The 16,690-nt window shown below is 42.3% G+C and overlaps 1 protein-coding gene across 1 annotated transcript; it reads left to right on the top strand.

The window, feature by feature from the left end:
- The first annotated feature begins 7,718 nt into the window (after window positions 1-7,718).
- On the top strand, window positions 7,719-14,847 carry LOC103701105. Its single transcript, XM_008783078.3, has 7 exons — window positions 7,719-7,927; window positions 9,889-9,968; window positions 10,193-10,263; window positions 12,312-12,382; window positions 12,462-12,543; window positions 14,286-14,335; window positions 14,449-14,847. Exons 1-7 carry the CDS (start codon window positions 7,835-7,837, stop codon window positions 14,539-14,541), a joined length of 540 nt encoding a protein of 179 aa, XP_008781300.2. The 5' UTR covers window positions 7,719-7,834; the 3' UTR covers window positions 14,542-14,847.
- The last annotated feature ends 1,843 nt before the right edge of the window (window positions 14,848-16,690 follow it).

Below are 16,690 nucleotides of genomic sequence, written 5' to 3'. Positions count from 1 at the left end.
GTACATGGTAGGCTCGGGTTCCTCCGTGCTGGGGGTCTGAAGATACTCGAGCGCTGTTCCCTTGGGAAGCTCGCTCATGCGGGAGGTGGCCAGTTTGGATAGCTGGTCTGCCCTGAGGTTTTCCGCTCTGGGAATGTACTGAATATTAAAAGAATTCAGGGCAGATGTGAGTTCCCGCACCTTTTGGAGATACTTTTGCATGGATGGCCCTTTAGCTTCAAAATCTCCTTGGACCTGGTTCACCACCAGCTGGGAGTCGCTGAAGGCCGTCAGATCTCCCACTTTTAGTTCTCTCGCCAGCTTGAGCCCGGCGATGAGAGCCTCATACTCGGCCTCATTGTTCGAGGCCGGGAACTCGAGGCGCAGAGCTTGCTCAGCCACCACTCCATCTGGACTGGTGAGGATAAGTCCGGCCCCGCTGCCCCCCGGGGTCGAAGACCCATCCGAGTGCAGGACCCATGGCTGCTTCGGGGTCTCCTCCACGGACTCAGATGGCAGCTCGGGGTCGTCCGGAAGGGTGCACTCCACGATGAAGTCGGCGAGTATCTGAGCTTTGATAGCCGGCCTGGGCCGATATTCGAGGTCGAATTCCCCGAGCTCGACCGCCCATTTGGCGACCCTCCCCGTACGATCCGACCTCTGCAATATTTGCTTCATGGGCTGGTCGGTCAATATAGCTATCGTGTGGGCTTGGAAGTAAGGCCTGAGTCTCCGAGCCGAGATGATGAGAGCGAAGATGGTCTTCTCAAGTTTAGAATATCGGGTCTCGGCATCCCTGAGAACCCGGCTGGTGTAATAGACCGGCTTTTGGAGCTTGTCCTCTTCCCGGATGAGAACTGAGCTCACTGTGGCTGGGGAGACGGCCAGATATAAGTAAAGGACCTCGCCTTTCCGGGGCTTGGTGAGCAGCGGGGGAGAAGCCAGAAGGCTCCGAAGCTCTTCAAAGGCCTGCTGGCATTCTTCTGTCCACCGGAAATCTTTCGGCCGTTTGAGGCTCTTGAAGAAGGGGAGGCAACGCTCGGCCGACCGAGAGACGAACCTTCCCAGGGCGGCTACCCGCCCCGCGAGCCGCTGCACCTCCTTAATTGTCTTTGGAGGCGACATCTCTTGCAGTGCCCGGATATTCTCCGGGTTGGCCTCAATTCCGCGCTGGGTCACTATGAAACCCAGGAACTTGCCCGAGGTGACCCCAAACGCGCACTTCGCCGGATTGAGTTTCATTTGATATTTTCTGAGCTTGGCGAACGTCTCGTCGAGATCGGCTATGTGGTGTTCCGCCGCTCGGCTCTTCACCAACATGTCGTCCACGTAGACTTCCATGTTCCGGCCGATCTGGTCTTTAAAAATCTGGCTGACCAGCCTCTGATAGGTGGCCCCAGCGTTTTTCAGGCCAAAGGGCATCACCTTATAGCAGTAGGTGCCCTTGTCGGTGATGAAGGCCGTCTTCTCCTCGTCTTCTGGCGCCATTCGGATTTGATTGTATCCTGAAAAGGCGTCCATAAAAGTTAGCAGTTGGTGTCTCGAGGTGGAGTCGACGAGCTGGTCGATGCTCGGGAGGGGGAAACTGTCTTTTGGGCAGGCCTTGTTCAGGTCGGTGTAGTCCACACACATACGCCATTTTCCGTTGGCCTTCTTTACGAGGACTATGTTGGCGAGCCAGTCCGGGTAGGAGACCTCCCGGATGAAGCCGGCTCCGAGGAGTTTGTCCACCTCCTCGGCCACAGCTCGTTGTCGCTCGGGGGCGGAGCCTCTTTTCTTCTGCTTTACAGGCTTGCTGGTTGGTTTCACCTGAAGTCGGTGGACCATGACCTCAGGGTCAATTCCTGGCACGTCCGCGGGCGACCAGGCGAAGACGTCGGCATTATCCCGCAGGAAGCTGACGAGGCGATCCCTCTCATGGGCGCCGAGGCCGGAGCCGACCTGCACGGTTAGCTCGGAAAAATTTTCTCGTAGTGGGATTTGAATAAGGAGCTCACCGGGCTCTACTTGCTTCTTCCAGGGGGTGTCCCTCGCATCGAGGGTTTCTATGGGGAGTGAAGGGCGCGTCGGGCGGTCTGGCGCCTCAGCTGGTTGTTTCACTGTGTGGGCCGCCATGTAGCATTGCTTGGCGACCAGTTGGTCTCCGCGGACCTCGCCTACTCCTTGGTCGGTGGGGAACCGCATGAGTAAATGGCGAGTTGAAACCACGGCTCGAAGGGTGTTTAACCCTGGGCGCCCAAGGATGGCGTTGTAGACCGAGGGCAGACGGACCACCAGGAAGTCCATCCTCACAGTGCTCTCCCGGGGGGCGAGGCCAACTGTGACAAGGAAGCTAGCCTCACCTTCAACCGAGACCGCATCTCCGGTAAACCCGACTAGCGGGGCACTGATTCTCCGGAGATGTCCTTCTGTCAACCCCATTTTTTGGTAGGCGTGGTAGTACAAAATGTTGGCTGAACTTCCATTGTCAACTAGGACACGCTTTACATCAAACCTATTTACAATCATTGAGATGACCACAGCGTCATCGTGAGGGGTCTCGACCCCTTCTAAGTCCTCGTCCGAGAACGAGATGACTTCATCGGTACGTGGGCGCTTCGGGGGTGTTCCCTGGGCGGCCGTTCCTGCCGAGGCCCGCCCGATCATGTTGATGGTGCCGGCGATGGGCCTGTTGTCGCCTGGATTTTCGGTTGATGCGACATTCTCCGCCGGCCTTCTTTCCTCAGGTCGATTCCTCACGAACCGGTTGAGTACTCCCCGTCGGATGAGCGCTTCTATCTCGTCCCGGAGTTGGAAGCAGTCCTCCGTGTCGTGCCCACGGTCTCGGTGGAAGCGGCAATACTTCCTGGTATTTCGGGAAAATCCCGTGTCTCGCATAGGAGGCGGGGGTCGGAAGAAGTCCCGACCCTCAATTTCCATCAGGATCTCGGCCCGGGGAGCATTAACGGGTGTATAGTTCTCGTACCTCGCCTGGTACATCCGGGGCCGTGGTGGAGACCTCGGACGAGGAGGTGTCCTCTGCTGAGGTCGCCCCTGCTGACGGGGCGGACTCCTCAGTCTGGGGAGATTTTTCTCTCTGCGGGGCGACCGGCTCCTTTGTCGGCCGCGTTCCTCGCGGCGTTTCTTCTGTTTCTTCGAGGCGGGCTCAATTGCTCCCCGCCTGGAGGTGACTGCCTCCTCGGCCTTGGCGTACTTCCGGGCTCGGGCCAGCATTTCGGTGAAGTCGGCCGGAAAGCTTTTCTCGATGGAGAAGAGGAATCGGTAAGAGCGAACCCCAGTCTTCAAAGCCGACATGGCTATCGACTGGTCTAGCTCGCGAACCTCCCATGTGGCGGCGGTAAAGCGGTCCAGGTACTCTTTGAGGGACTCCCCCTCCTTCTGCTTGATGTCCAGGAGGGAGTCTGATGTCCGTCGCTGGCGCCGGCTGGCAGCAAAGTTGGTGGCGAACTGCCTGCCGAGCTGCTCAAAAGAGGACACCGTGTTCGGCTTCAGTCCAGAAAACCAAAGCCGGGCGGTCCCTCGGAGGGTTGCTGGGAAGGCCTTGCAAAGTATGGCCTCCGAGGACCCTTGTAGGGCCATGAGGGCCCGATAACTCTCCAGGTGGTCAAGGGGGTCGGTGATTCCGCTGTAGGGCTCCACCTGAGGCATTTTGAACCTCGCGGGAACTGGCTCGTCCTCGATCTGGCGGGAGAAGGGGGACTTGGTAGTGAACTCAAAGTCCCCTTCCTGTCTTGCCTTCTTGCTGTGGAGTGCCGCGATCTGGCGCTCCAGATGCTCAACTTTTCGGTCAAGCTCCCCCACCCGTGGGATTGTCGCTGTGGTTTGCGCCAGCCCACGGCGGTCCGGGGCTGACTCCGCCTCAGAGAGTTGGGGTCTCCGGTCGAAACCTTCTCCCGGTGACTCTCTCTGGGGAGAAGCTCGTTCTCCATTGTTGGCTCTGGAGGAGCCATGCAAATTTTGGCTGGGGAGAACCGGGCCGTTGGGGAGACACTCCGGCGGGGCCTGGGCCTGCGGGGGAAGTGAGGGTAAAGCCTCCTCGCGCCGTAGACCTTGAACGACGGCGGCCAGGGCCTGGACTTGCTGCACCAGGGCGTTAAACTGTTCCGGCTGGACCTGAGGAACTGGATCAGCTGGAGTTGGAGAATTCTGGACGGAGTGTCCAGGACTTTGCGGGGGACGCCGGGAGATGTTAGAGGCTCCCTTACTTCTCAACTTCATGACTGCTACTCGGTCCCTTCCTCTAGCGCCAACTGTTGCTGGAAATTGGACCCGGGGGCAATCTTCGGTCGAAGAGAGGGAGCGGATGTGAGTCCTCACGGCGGGGCGGTGGTCCGTCGGCGGGCGGCGTCCTCTGTCTGGGTGCCTGCACACGAACCGGTGGCCGGGTTTTCCGGCGCCGGCCCTCCGACGGTCAAGTCAGTGAGGGGGGCAAATAGTATGGAGAAGGAAGATAAACAGTGAATTTTTGGGGGTACCAATGTTTTCTCCTTCTTGAGAGGCCAAGGCTCCCTTTTATATGCGGGGGTCGGTTTACCTGTGATGTAACAGGGAGAGGCCGTAGTATGGCTCGGCATGTTGTTTAGGTCGGTGCTCGGTCAGGCGAATCATTGCACTGATGTTGGCGGTATGGCCGAGATCAGAGACTTATCATAGTCGACTAGACCCTGCTGGGTCGATTTGCCGTGGAGAGCTGGGGATCCGTAGATGTCAGGAGCCACGCGCATTTATTATGGAGTAAGCCGGAGATCCGCATTAATGGTGGAGTAAGCCGGAGATCCGCATTAATGGTGGAGTAAGCCGGAGATCCGCATTTATTGTTGAGTGTGCCGGAAGATTACAGCGGCCATGCGCAATAAATGCCGGAGGGATGTTAGAGTACGGTCCTCGGACATCGGGGTTTCTCTTAGGTCGGAGGTCTCGGGGTCGGTCGTCTCGTGGCCGAGCGTTCCGAGGTCGGACGCCGACTTCTGCTGTCCGGGGTCGGAGGTTGTACGGCTTCTCTGGGGCATTTATGTCATTTGGGGGGAAACTTTATTCCCCCCAACAGGATATATTAATGGAAGACTCGATGAAAAGAGGTGGACAATGGAACAAATCGATGAGAAGATTATACAAGCTTAGCAACGGATTAAGATCCAACGAGTAGATGGATGCGATAGTTGTTAGCCCTTTTTCTTTTTTACAGCATCCATGCACCATTTTGATTATTATTTGATGATTTGTATTAAGTCTATGACATGTTTTTACCAATAAAAAATAAGTGGAATTGATTATAAAAAGCTTACATTTCATCTTGTATTTTGAAAATCAATGTAGAAAATTTCGAGTTCATCATCTAAGAGACTTGACAGGTTATGATGGATCAAAGGGTGCCAACTACTTGAGTTGGTAAAGTCTACAGGAGATTTAGGTTCAAATCCCACCCTGGCCTTAATTTATAAAAGCATTCTTGAATATAAAAAAAAGCAAAAAAAGAGTAGACCATGCAACTTGCCCTTTAGCTTGATATAGACGTGAGATAGTTTAGATCAAAGGGATTCATGAAGCACCCCCGAATCTCATGCTAAATCATGCTCGTAGTCATATAATGTGCTGCTATGATAGGTGAGTCTCTAGATCCACAGGTATACAACCAAAGATGTCAAGTTCAATCTCATTGACAAAATATTGTATATATCTAATTTTAGAGTTCCTTGACAAGAGTTAGATGTGATGATATCAAAGTATGTGTAACGCTATCTTAATTATATGACCACTATGCATTTTATTAATATGAGATAGGGTTAACTGGCCGCCGAAATTGCTATGACTCGAGTTTTTTTTGTAGTTCCGCCTACTCGACCATTTGTAATCATCTCTTAAACTCATGCTCTCCTAGCTAAGTCTGAGGCTAGGATTTTATGTCAAACCATCTAATAGTTGCCACTTTGTTCGGTGGTAGAACCGCCTAAGTTCATCCATGCACACATATGCTTTGAATTGTTTCTATGCGCACAAAAGGCCACTAATTCTACCACGATATGAATCAAGCTTTCTACGTTGCATACAAATTTGAGTGAACTCTAGCAGCAAATTGATGGCCCTTATGATGGATTAAAAGCGTATCTATATATTGACAATCAAACAAGTTTGAGTGGAGTTGCATATCTTCAATGCTGATTCCAACAAAATTGTAGCTCTATTGTTCTTGCCCAGACAAACATTGAAATAGAGTCAAAACTGAAATTCCCATTCTATTCCAATACTTGCTCTAACAAATCAAATGTGGTGCGGAGCTCAAAATGTTTTCATCATTCGACAACACAAGGCAATCTTCAATATGTGGTGCATGAATAGCTAGCAAGTAGGGGCGGCAAAATATGACCCGATCCGCCAATCCGACCCATGTTCGACCCGCCATAAACAGGTTTGGGTTTGGCCTAAACAGGTTCGGGTTGTAAACAGATCGACCCGTTTAACCTGTTTATTAATTGGGTCGGATACGGGTTTTAAATGTCTGACTCGTTTAAACCGTTTAACCCGTTTAACTGTTGGCAGGTTAAACAAGTCTAAACTGGTTAAACAGGTTAAACAGGTCTAAACAGGTTAAATGGGTCTAAACAGATCTAAACAGGTCGGGTTGGGCATATTAAACAGGTTGGGTTGGGCAGGTTAAACAGGTCTAAACAGGTTAAACGGGTCAGGTTGGGCAAATATGTTAAACAGGTCGGGTTGGGTTGGGTAAATAGGTTACCTGTTTATTAAACAGATTAAACGGGTCGGGTCGGGTTAGCTGTTTAATAAACAGGTCAGGTTCAGGTTGTAATTTTTGACCTGTTTAATAAACATGTCGGATTCAGGTTTATGATTTTCTGATCCGACCTGCATATGATCCGACCCGTTTATGATCCTGATCCGACTCGATTGCCACCCCTACTAGCAAGTTTCTCAACACCTAAGAACAGCTCCTTTAAACCAACACATTGCTCAAGAAAGATCCAGACATCAAGCCGCATGAAATGATAGATCATTTAATATGCTCAGAATGCATCAAACATACAATAACACGCTGACAGATAATGCCCTGCCAATATGCAACTAAGATTGCATGAATGCGTACAGGAAATTTAAAATATCATATTTTATCGATCAATTTTTTTATAAAACTTTGCAAATATAATAAGTAAAACCATGACTGATAATGTACTGATCAATGGATCAACGATTTTTTTTTTTTTTTTTTTTGAAGTAATCTATTTCGCAAAGAGAACTTAACTCATCTATGTCGAGTATCAAAATTCAATCATGAGATTCTCAGATTACAAAGGGTCATCCTTGCTAACAAAAGTTCATGTTTTGCTAGAACGGCAAGACATAGGATTAATGTAAATGAACATAGTTATATTCATGGTTGTCAAAGATGCAACCAGTTCAATAATAACCTAAACCAAGCTCACATGACGAGGAATAAGCCAAGAATAATTCGTAGCTTGAGTCATAAATGAGTTGAGGTTCGATACCTTGAGTCAGCCAAAATAAATAAAAGCTCAGTCTCAACACAATAACAATCTTGTTTATCCAAGAAACGAGAGGAGCCAAAGGCACAGCTGAGTTTGGGAAAAGGTTGCCTTCACAAAGAAGCAGCAAAAACCGCTGTTCAGGACCCGGTCCGAACCAACCGGTTTATCAGAAACCGTGTGACCCGGACTGGAGATTCTGGACCGCCGCCCGCATCGGGCCTTTTCTTTTTTTGGGGAATTTTCTACTTTTCCTCCCCCTCGCCGTCAATCCACCCAACGGGCCGCCGCGAGGATATGAGCTGGAGGCTCCGCTCCCGTCGACCCGATAGCAAACCCTTTCTCCGGCGGTAATAAAGATGGGCGGCGCCGGTCCTCTCTCCCCTCTCTCCATCCTCCTCCTCGTCGTTCTTCTGCATATCCTTGATGGATTCGTCGAGTTTCTCAGAAAGGTAATCGGATCCCCAACCCTTCCACGAGTTCCATCTTTCCTCTCGGATCTTTCCTTCTCTTCGCGTCGAATTATCGGAAATCCGTCAATGAACTGCGTTTCCCTTGCATGTTGTTTGTTAAATTTGCTCGCAAGAGCTTAATTTGATGCCTTCAGTGGAGTCTCATCATGTTTTTTTTTAATGCTAATTCTAGGTCTTGTTGTTCCTATTAAAAGCATCTTTATACTTTGTAAGTTGATCTAAACCATGATGTACATGCTGCAGCTTGTACAGCGTGACGAAAGTTTTAATCTTGACGTGTACTTTTTTGGCTTCTAAATCTGGTCGCGGTCTTGCAGATGTATAACGTCACTATAGATAACGTTTTAGGCATGTTAGAGATGTAGATAACAATTAAAACTGGAAATGCCGAGCTTAATTGTATTTATATTAGAGTAGAGGTTTGTGGCATCTTAGCATCTTCGTAGAAAGGCTGGAATCACTAACTGAGGAATTCGTTTATTGTTTGTGTTACACTGACAAATTGAAGTAACAATCAAATTGATTTCCTTTTTGACCTCAATGATGACTCATTCATAAATCTTTCATCTTAGAGGGGGCCCCGGAAGTTTACAAGGAAAATTATGTCCAAGTTACTTTATTGTCGAAGATCCAATGTGTAGAAGGTATATTGAACCGCATATTAATGTATTGACATGTTGCTATTAGTCTTATCCTACAAAAGAAATCTCCCTGAGATATCTGAGGCCCTCCGCATGCAGCATATCACGGGGGATTGGGGGAATATCATCAAAATATCAAGATATTCCTGATTGACATGCAAGTAAGACATCAATGGTTATCTGAAACAATTTATTAAGAATGCACGCAGATACATGGAAAGGGTAGATGCTAAAATCTTTAATCTTCTTCTCCTCCTTTTTAGAGTGAAAATTATGCTGGTAAAGGATCATTCCAGTGAAAAAAAAGATATGTCTGAGTTGTTTTTCTTCCAGGTAACATCATATATTACTATATCAGACTGATATAAGTGATATTGTTTAATTTTTCACCGTAAATAATGGGCATATGGTTTTATCCATAGCATAACTAACTAACCACATCCCGGTCATTTGATTTTGCTTTGAAAGTTTTTAACCTCCATTTATGCAAGGATGAAGTTCTTGGAATCCTTCCACATCAGAACTTCCATCTGAGTTTCTTTAAATCTCCATCACTCTTTGTTAGTGGTATGAAACAAATACGCGCCGCTCTTAAAGTTTCTAAATATGCAATGATGATCTTCTTATCCTCCTGGGTCCTTTTCATAGGTTTACAAATTATAATCATAAATTCGATCTGTTTCACTAACAGAGAAACACAAGCAAGAAGCTTAATTCCATATATGTTCTCAAATCTTAGATAATGTTCCTACAGGCCAAGCATTCTAATATTGCAGACATTTTTCAAACAAATGTGTAGTACTTGAATCCATTTGTTACTGACTTTTCTATCTTTTCTCAATCAGTGCAATGTGAGTTTGAGACCCTCATTTTCTGTGCCCATTTGTATCCTATTTTGCTTGTGTTTGATTGTTTGAAGCATCTCATATGATTTTTCCTGAGCTTGTTCTGTATTAGCCATCTTCTAGGTTTGGTCCAGTGTGCTCACTTTTATGCTGCTTTTAGCATATTTATTGACATTTGCTAGTCCTTTTTTACAAACACATGTAAGTTAATTTTCATCTTTTCCCTAAAAAGTGTATTGCTTGCTGTTTGATGATCTCTTTCCATCATTTTGTTCTGCCAGTTTATTGTGATCTTATAAAAGTCTGTCAGTTGATTTCCTCATACATCAATTTCCATTTGAACTTATTTCATTTTAATTTCTCATTGTATCTTGATACTGTTCAGTTGGTCCTTTTCTGAGTGAGCTTTTGTTGAATATTTCCCTATTAAAAGTCTTTTGATTTTTCTTTCCAGAGAGGATTGAGGAGCCATGAAGAAGTTCAACTGCGACAAGAAATCAAGCAACTTTTAAAAGAGGCAGGCAAATTATCAACGTAGTGTGTCAATCTCTCTATAAAATCTTATTGTTTTACATTTTTATAATGTTAATCAACATAATGTTTGATTAAGATCATCTTTTACTTTCTTTATACATTTTAGATGTCAAATAAGACAATGAGCATCTATTTTCATTCATTTTTCATCAGGTTTCATTAGGCATGCATTGCATATATGTTGTGAGGAGATACATTCCACTGGTTTTGTTTGTGACTTGCAGGCCCACCACATTTGCTCAAGCTGCGAAACTTAGACGAATGGCTGCAACTAAAGAGAAGGAACTATCTAAAAGTATGTATTTTGGAACTTTCTTTCTGTATTTCCTTTTTTAAAATGGTTTGACTTGGAGTTTAGACAAAGGAAAAGGTGTTGTGGGTAGAATATGAAGTCATCATTAAGCAATTATTTAATTTACTGAAATATTTTGTCAAAGTTGTACACTGTATGGTTTGATCCTTGACTATTTAACTTGGAGGGAGCTTATTGCTCCTCATTCAATGAAAAGTTACCAACCTATTATATAGCTCAACTTACATGAGGGCCTACAATCGTTAAGGTTGGCATGCATCATTCATTGTTAGTTAGTTTTTGCATGACAGGAAATTCTTGTTGTGTCCAAGTTTTGGACTATTTCAACCTTTTGAGTAGGCTGTTGACTATGTAATCTCAGAATCTTATGACTATGTAAATGTGTGAAGTGTACTTTGGGGAATAGATTTTATGTTTATGATTGTTATATTCTTTAATACAAACAGAAGTGGCTTTGTGAACAATCAGGAACAATAATTTACAGAAGATATGACAGTAACATATCAAGAGTTCTTTACTTCTGTGTAGGTCCATGATAACATAAATATTTAAATGTTTTTTTGTGGTTGAAGTTGGTGGTATATGCACCATGTGCCTTTAGTTAGCCGATTATTTGTTTATCTTTCTAAAATTATGAATTATTTACTAGACAATTTAAACAATCAACATGTAGTTAGTTTAGTAACTAATAGGACAATGAAGTAAAGCTGCATCTAGTTTTTCTTACATTTCATTTTTCACATGTCTACCCTAATGATTACTAGTTTTATGTAGGTTTTCTGATATTTTGAACTTGGTGATGGGGCAATTCCTTTGACATGTCTCTTTGGAAACATGTTACAGAAATAAATTTGATTTGGTTCTCCAAAAATCAGGAAACAGAAACATATGGGAGAAATCATAGAGTGGGGAATGACATGGAAAACAATTTGCTATCTCCATTAATTCTGACTATAGATTGCTCTGATTGTTTATGTCACACAACTTTTATATTTATTTAAGGATCCCTGGGGTTTATAGTATGTTCAATCCAAAATTGCTTCTTCAGCATTCTACATGCTAAATACGTGAGAAAGGACAAGCTAGTATTCATCTTTGTGTTCATTAAAGCAGCTAGATGAATTTCAGTATATTTGTTATTTGTGGAAGAGATTGAGGCTCCATGCAAGACTGATCTCTTGAGAAGTTCCAAAGTGACAAAAAAAAAAACATATGTATTCGGAGACAAATCCTCAAATCATATGGAGTCTTTAAGTAGATTTGATCAATTTGCCAGTATAGTTCTTAAAGGAGGCTAAGTTCATCAATGTTGTTTGGTTGGAAGAGTATTGCCAATTTATAAGGTGCACCTAAACTGAGATAAGTGCCACTGCATATTGGTTTAGTAAAGATTGATTCAGTGTCTCCCTAGGAAATCTGTGCCCTTTTTGTGTCACAGTCTTGACAGATTACAGTGGGAAAATTAAATGATGAGCTAACACCGGTGAGCCCCCACCTCATGTATAATGTTGGAATGCTGATTTCAAGTATATTATCTGTTGAATGACAAGGTGGCGTAAACCTCAGAAATAAAGCGGTACATGTGCCAAAATTAATGATCTTGCACCCTCCTCTGGTGGCTTGCTTTCATGTTTGCCATAGTGCCAAGAAGATGGCATGTCTTCATGCCGTGGTCAGGGTGACGGGAGACAAAATGGTTTGCAGCAGTTTGCTTCCACTTTGTAGTTACATCTCAGTCTATCCTTTTGGAAACTCTCACTTTTGCCTTTATAATTTCTCATTACGACAAGATATTACTTTTGCTGGCACTGAAAGGTGATAGCATCCCATCCCCTTTGATAAATTTTCAGTACTGGCCCCCTCTATCCTTCCATTCAAGTTGAAAAAGTCTGACATTTTTATATCCGAGAAGCTATCTTAACTGTTATCTTTTTGCTAATCTTGCTATTGCTTTTATATCTCTTTATATTCTCTCCCTTCATTTCTTTATTCTATTTTTTTTAAGAATGACTACTCTGAATCAAATGCAGAACATGAGGAACACAGCAAGGAGAAGAGGTGGTCGTATGATACGTTTGCAAGAGCCCTGCTGATCCTTAAGGTATCTCCTGATTGCACGTAATGGTCTCTGTGCTTTCTTGGTTGTTGAGGGTTATTGTTTCACTGGTTGGTTCTGGTAGGTAATACTATTTGTTGGACTTAGTTGGCATTTCTGGGGTGTTCCAGTCGCTGCAGTTCCGCAACATCTTTTGCAGCCTTTCGGTAACAAATTTCACAGCTCTTTCCCAACTTTAGAAATTTGCATTACAGAATGTTTTCTGTATTTTTTGTAGCATGAAGAACAGTATTTTGTTTTTATCAATGATATCCTGTCGTATGATAATGATTTGCTTCATTTCAGTAAATTTTATATTATTTAGTTAGTTATTGTTAACAACAAAACATCATCTTTCTGCATGCAATGTGGGGCTATCATTATGTCAGTGTCTTCTGCCTGTTCAAACACCTCCAATCACTTTTCTGGTACATACTCAATCCTATTTTTAAGAACCATTTCCACCTATAAATACAAGGAGGTTTGTAGTTTGGTGGTGGTGTTAACAAAAGCTAGAAGTCTTCAAGGATTTTAACAGGCTGAGGAGCCATTCCATCATATAGATTTCAAGGTGCAAAGCATAGCCAGGTCTATCCTTGAGCATGATTGGTGCTCGAGGAAAATAGTAAACTGGACATTGTGATATGAGTCTCACTACCGTGTGCTTGATTAGGTAACTAGGGTCTAATTCCTGCCTGCTTTTATTTTTTATTTGAAAAAATTATCTACAAAAGCTTAAAATTCTTTAGGTGGGAAAATATCATCCTTTTGGCTTTAACTGAGTTTGAAGTACTCGTAGCATTATAGAAATTGTGGAATTAACACCATCGTGCCCTTTAGGTAGAAATAATTGCATTTCCTGTGGACCAAAGCATGTGAAATATGGTACTCCATAGGTGATCTAACTCTTCTATGTCCTCTGTATATTACAATCATGAACAATTTCATCAAGGGAAAAATTTATAGAACATCTCACAATAAATTTTATGGCGTGTAAATTAGTTATTCTTTACAGTTGCTGACACTATGATCCAGCACTTTTCTTAGAATAGACTTGGATAACGCGACCGGTGTGATGGGAGAATGATTCTTGCTTTCTTGCTGCCATTCATGGCATCATTTTTTAAAAACTCTGATTTAACTCTCATGCAAGTGTCAATTCTGTCTCCTTCAGAAATGAACTATAAGAAGAAAGTTACTTCAAATCTCAGCAATTTTCTACATCATAATGTTGAAAAATATATTGGGATATATTAAAGGTATTAAATGACCCGAGAAATGGTGTATGAGATTTATTAAGCGTAATATCTACACCTCCTTTAAATTGAGTTTTATGCTCTTCATGAGCTTTCTTATATATGCCTATGTGGGAAAGCAGGTAATTTTCTAATATATATATATATATATATATATATATATATATATATATATATATATTTGTGTGTGTATGTGTGTTGTCATGCTTAGCAGATTCTTCATGTATTTTTGTGTTTGTGCATGCAAAAATTCTTCTGCCAAATTTTCTGCAGCCTTTTTCATCAATCCATTTCAGCAAGTTGTTTTCCTTGCATACATGTTGGAGACAAAAAGTCCTTACCGCCAGACACTTGCCCTTCAACAAATGTCCCTCATGAGATAGCTCTTGTTATGAGCATCGGGCACTGTAACTGTTTATCGTTCAGGCCTCAATAACTAGCTTATGTCTGCACATATCGCTTTGGTTTCCTTCAATAAATTTATCAAAATCATTCTCCAATATGGAAGCTTTTTATTTTTTTTTCAGTTTCTTATAAATAGAGTAAATGCTATTTAGTGAAAGATTTTTTGATGTTGCTGCTCAGGTTTATGATAATTCCTTCACATTCTATATGTCTGATGTATAATTGATGTTTCCTGGGTTTCTTGGCAGGGAGGTTCTTGTCCTGGAGATCTGGAGATGCTGCCACTGGCCAAGTCATGGTAGAGATACACATAGACTCCTTATCTATATAGCGGTTTTCATTGGGATACCTATAAAACTGTCTTGTCTCATAGCTTCAAACCATTTTACTAATTCAAAGTTTAAAATGCAGGTTGGAATATTACCTTGGCTGGTTTTAACTAATCGAGTTAGCAAGTTTTTGTGTCAAAAGCTGTCAAAATTCTTGTCCACAATTAAATCCTAGGACTTTGTCTATTCGGTTTATATATGTTGTTTTGGCTCAGCTTTTCCGAAAAGGTTGATCGGTTGTCCATGTGTGTAATCTCTGCTTGCTGTATTTCTAGTATTCTTTTTTCATCTCCTTGAAATGGGCAGTTTTCCTCAGTCACCCCATGAGTTCTTGTATGAAAAACTGCAGAAAACATGGAGTGCGGCATGAATGAGAGTATTCTACTTTTGACCTTGGACAGGAACATTGCATTCTGAGAGTTTTTTCAAAGACAGGTAGCTTGAACATGCCTTTGTTTAAAATATATTTGATCTAATAGCTCAAGTAATCAATCTTCATTGGATCTGATCTGAATGGAGTGAGAAGTATACTTGATTGAATCCAATCCATTTTTGGTGTTTACAATGGGGTTGACTTGATTATGTTATTGATGACAAAACTTTCTAAATTAATTTTGAACGATAGATACAGAAAAAAGATGTATGTAGATGCTCAAAGATATCTATTTCACCTAATATTTTTTTGTTACAGACTGTCATGCAGTTAGGAAGACTAATACTGATACTTAGAAAATAACACTTTTTTTTTGACATGAAGTCAAATATAATACTTAATCTTCATGATCGACTACACCCATTATTGCAATTGCGTACAGTGATTCTTGGAACTTCATTAGAATGGCCTGAGTTTTCAGCACATGAGGTGGACCAAAACTAGATCAATACATTCGGTAGCAAGATAATTAGTTGACTATTATTAATTCACGCGGCTCAAAATAATGATTTGATCTGCATTGCATCAGGAATTTTGGTTGGCTCTAATATGAATTGTGGGAAGGATTATACTTGATTGGATCTATGTTTGATGGAGTTGATAGTGGGTCGACTTGAATATATTATTGGTGACAACTTTCTGAATAATCAAGATGATGGATTAAAAAAATAAAAAAATGAAGAAGTATGTAGAATCAAGATTTTAACTATGCCATGGTGGGTGAAAGAATACGCAGTCTCATGAGTCCACAAAATTGTTGACTCCCTTGGAAGAAATCTCATTAGAATGATCTAAGGAAGAAATCTCATTATTGCAAAAACACTCCATAGTTTTGTCTGATTGGGGTATATCAGATTATGAAATAATTTAACGATTGTTAAAAAAAATTTATCTAGAAAAAAGTTATGGAAAAAATATATTTTATTATACTTAGTTGGTGGAAAAATGAAAATGGCAAATGTCACTATATTTGGTTGGAGATAATCTTATATAAAAATATTGTCAAATTTTTAACAATATTATTGAATAAACAACTTAAATAATATTTTTTTCTTAGTCCATTCATTGGTCATTGGTGTCTAATGAGAGAGACATACTTGAAATGGTCAACTGGTGTTATGTTTTGAGTTATGACTATTGTGAAATTGACAATATTAAAATAAGATATTTGTAGATTTCAATGAAAAAAGGGTAGACATTTCCATCAAGCAATGACAATTCGGATTATTGTAATCTCACATAGAAAAAAAAATACCATCTTCTTAGTAATATTTGTTTTACCTTCTCTCTTAGTAAAATAGACATATGATCCAATATTTACTTTACCATCTCTCTTATTCTTTTTCCTACTAAACATTGTAATCCAATATGGGATTTATTTCACAAATTATCCTAAATTCCATGCTAGATTGCCCTTTTTAAAAGAATCAAATCTAACATTCACAACTTACTCCATCAATACAAATAGGTGGATTAGCAAATTTTCCAAATAAAGGTCGAGAAGGAAAACTATAGTTTATTCATGGGTGGAGGCTTTCCATTATAAAAGTATAGGTAAAACTATGATTTCTTTTTTGAAAACATATATAAAACTTGTAAAACCTAGCTCGTAGGGCTTCTTTGAATATTCTTATATTATTAGGCTGAGAATCCTATGAGAATTAGGCATGTTGACCAATCTAACTTAAAATTTGTAGAAGCCTGCCAAATCCAGCCCAAATTTGAACCTTTTGGGCTGCAGGAAGAAAAAAAAAATTGAGCTGAAAAAAGTTTGGTCAATATAGGGCCATGCTTAAATAGCGTAATTCATGAATCATACAAAATTTTTGGTTCTATTCTGCAGGAATAGTGGAACACGCTCCTAAGATCTACTTTGACTAGTTATTAAATA

This window comes from Phoenix dactylifera, chromosome 17 (genome assembly GCF_009389715.1).
Source record: "Phoenix dactylifera cultivar Barhee BC4 chromosome 17, palm_55x_up_171113_PBpolish2nd_filt_p, whole genome shotgun sequence".
In the NCBI taxonomy this organism is placed as follows: Eukaryota; Viridiplantae; Streptophyta; class Magnoliopsida; order Arecales; family Arecaceae; genus Phoenix; species Phoenix dactylifera.
This window is presented reverse-complemented; position numbering and strand designations above follow the sequence as displayed.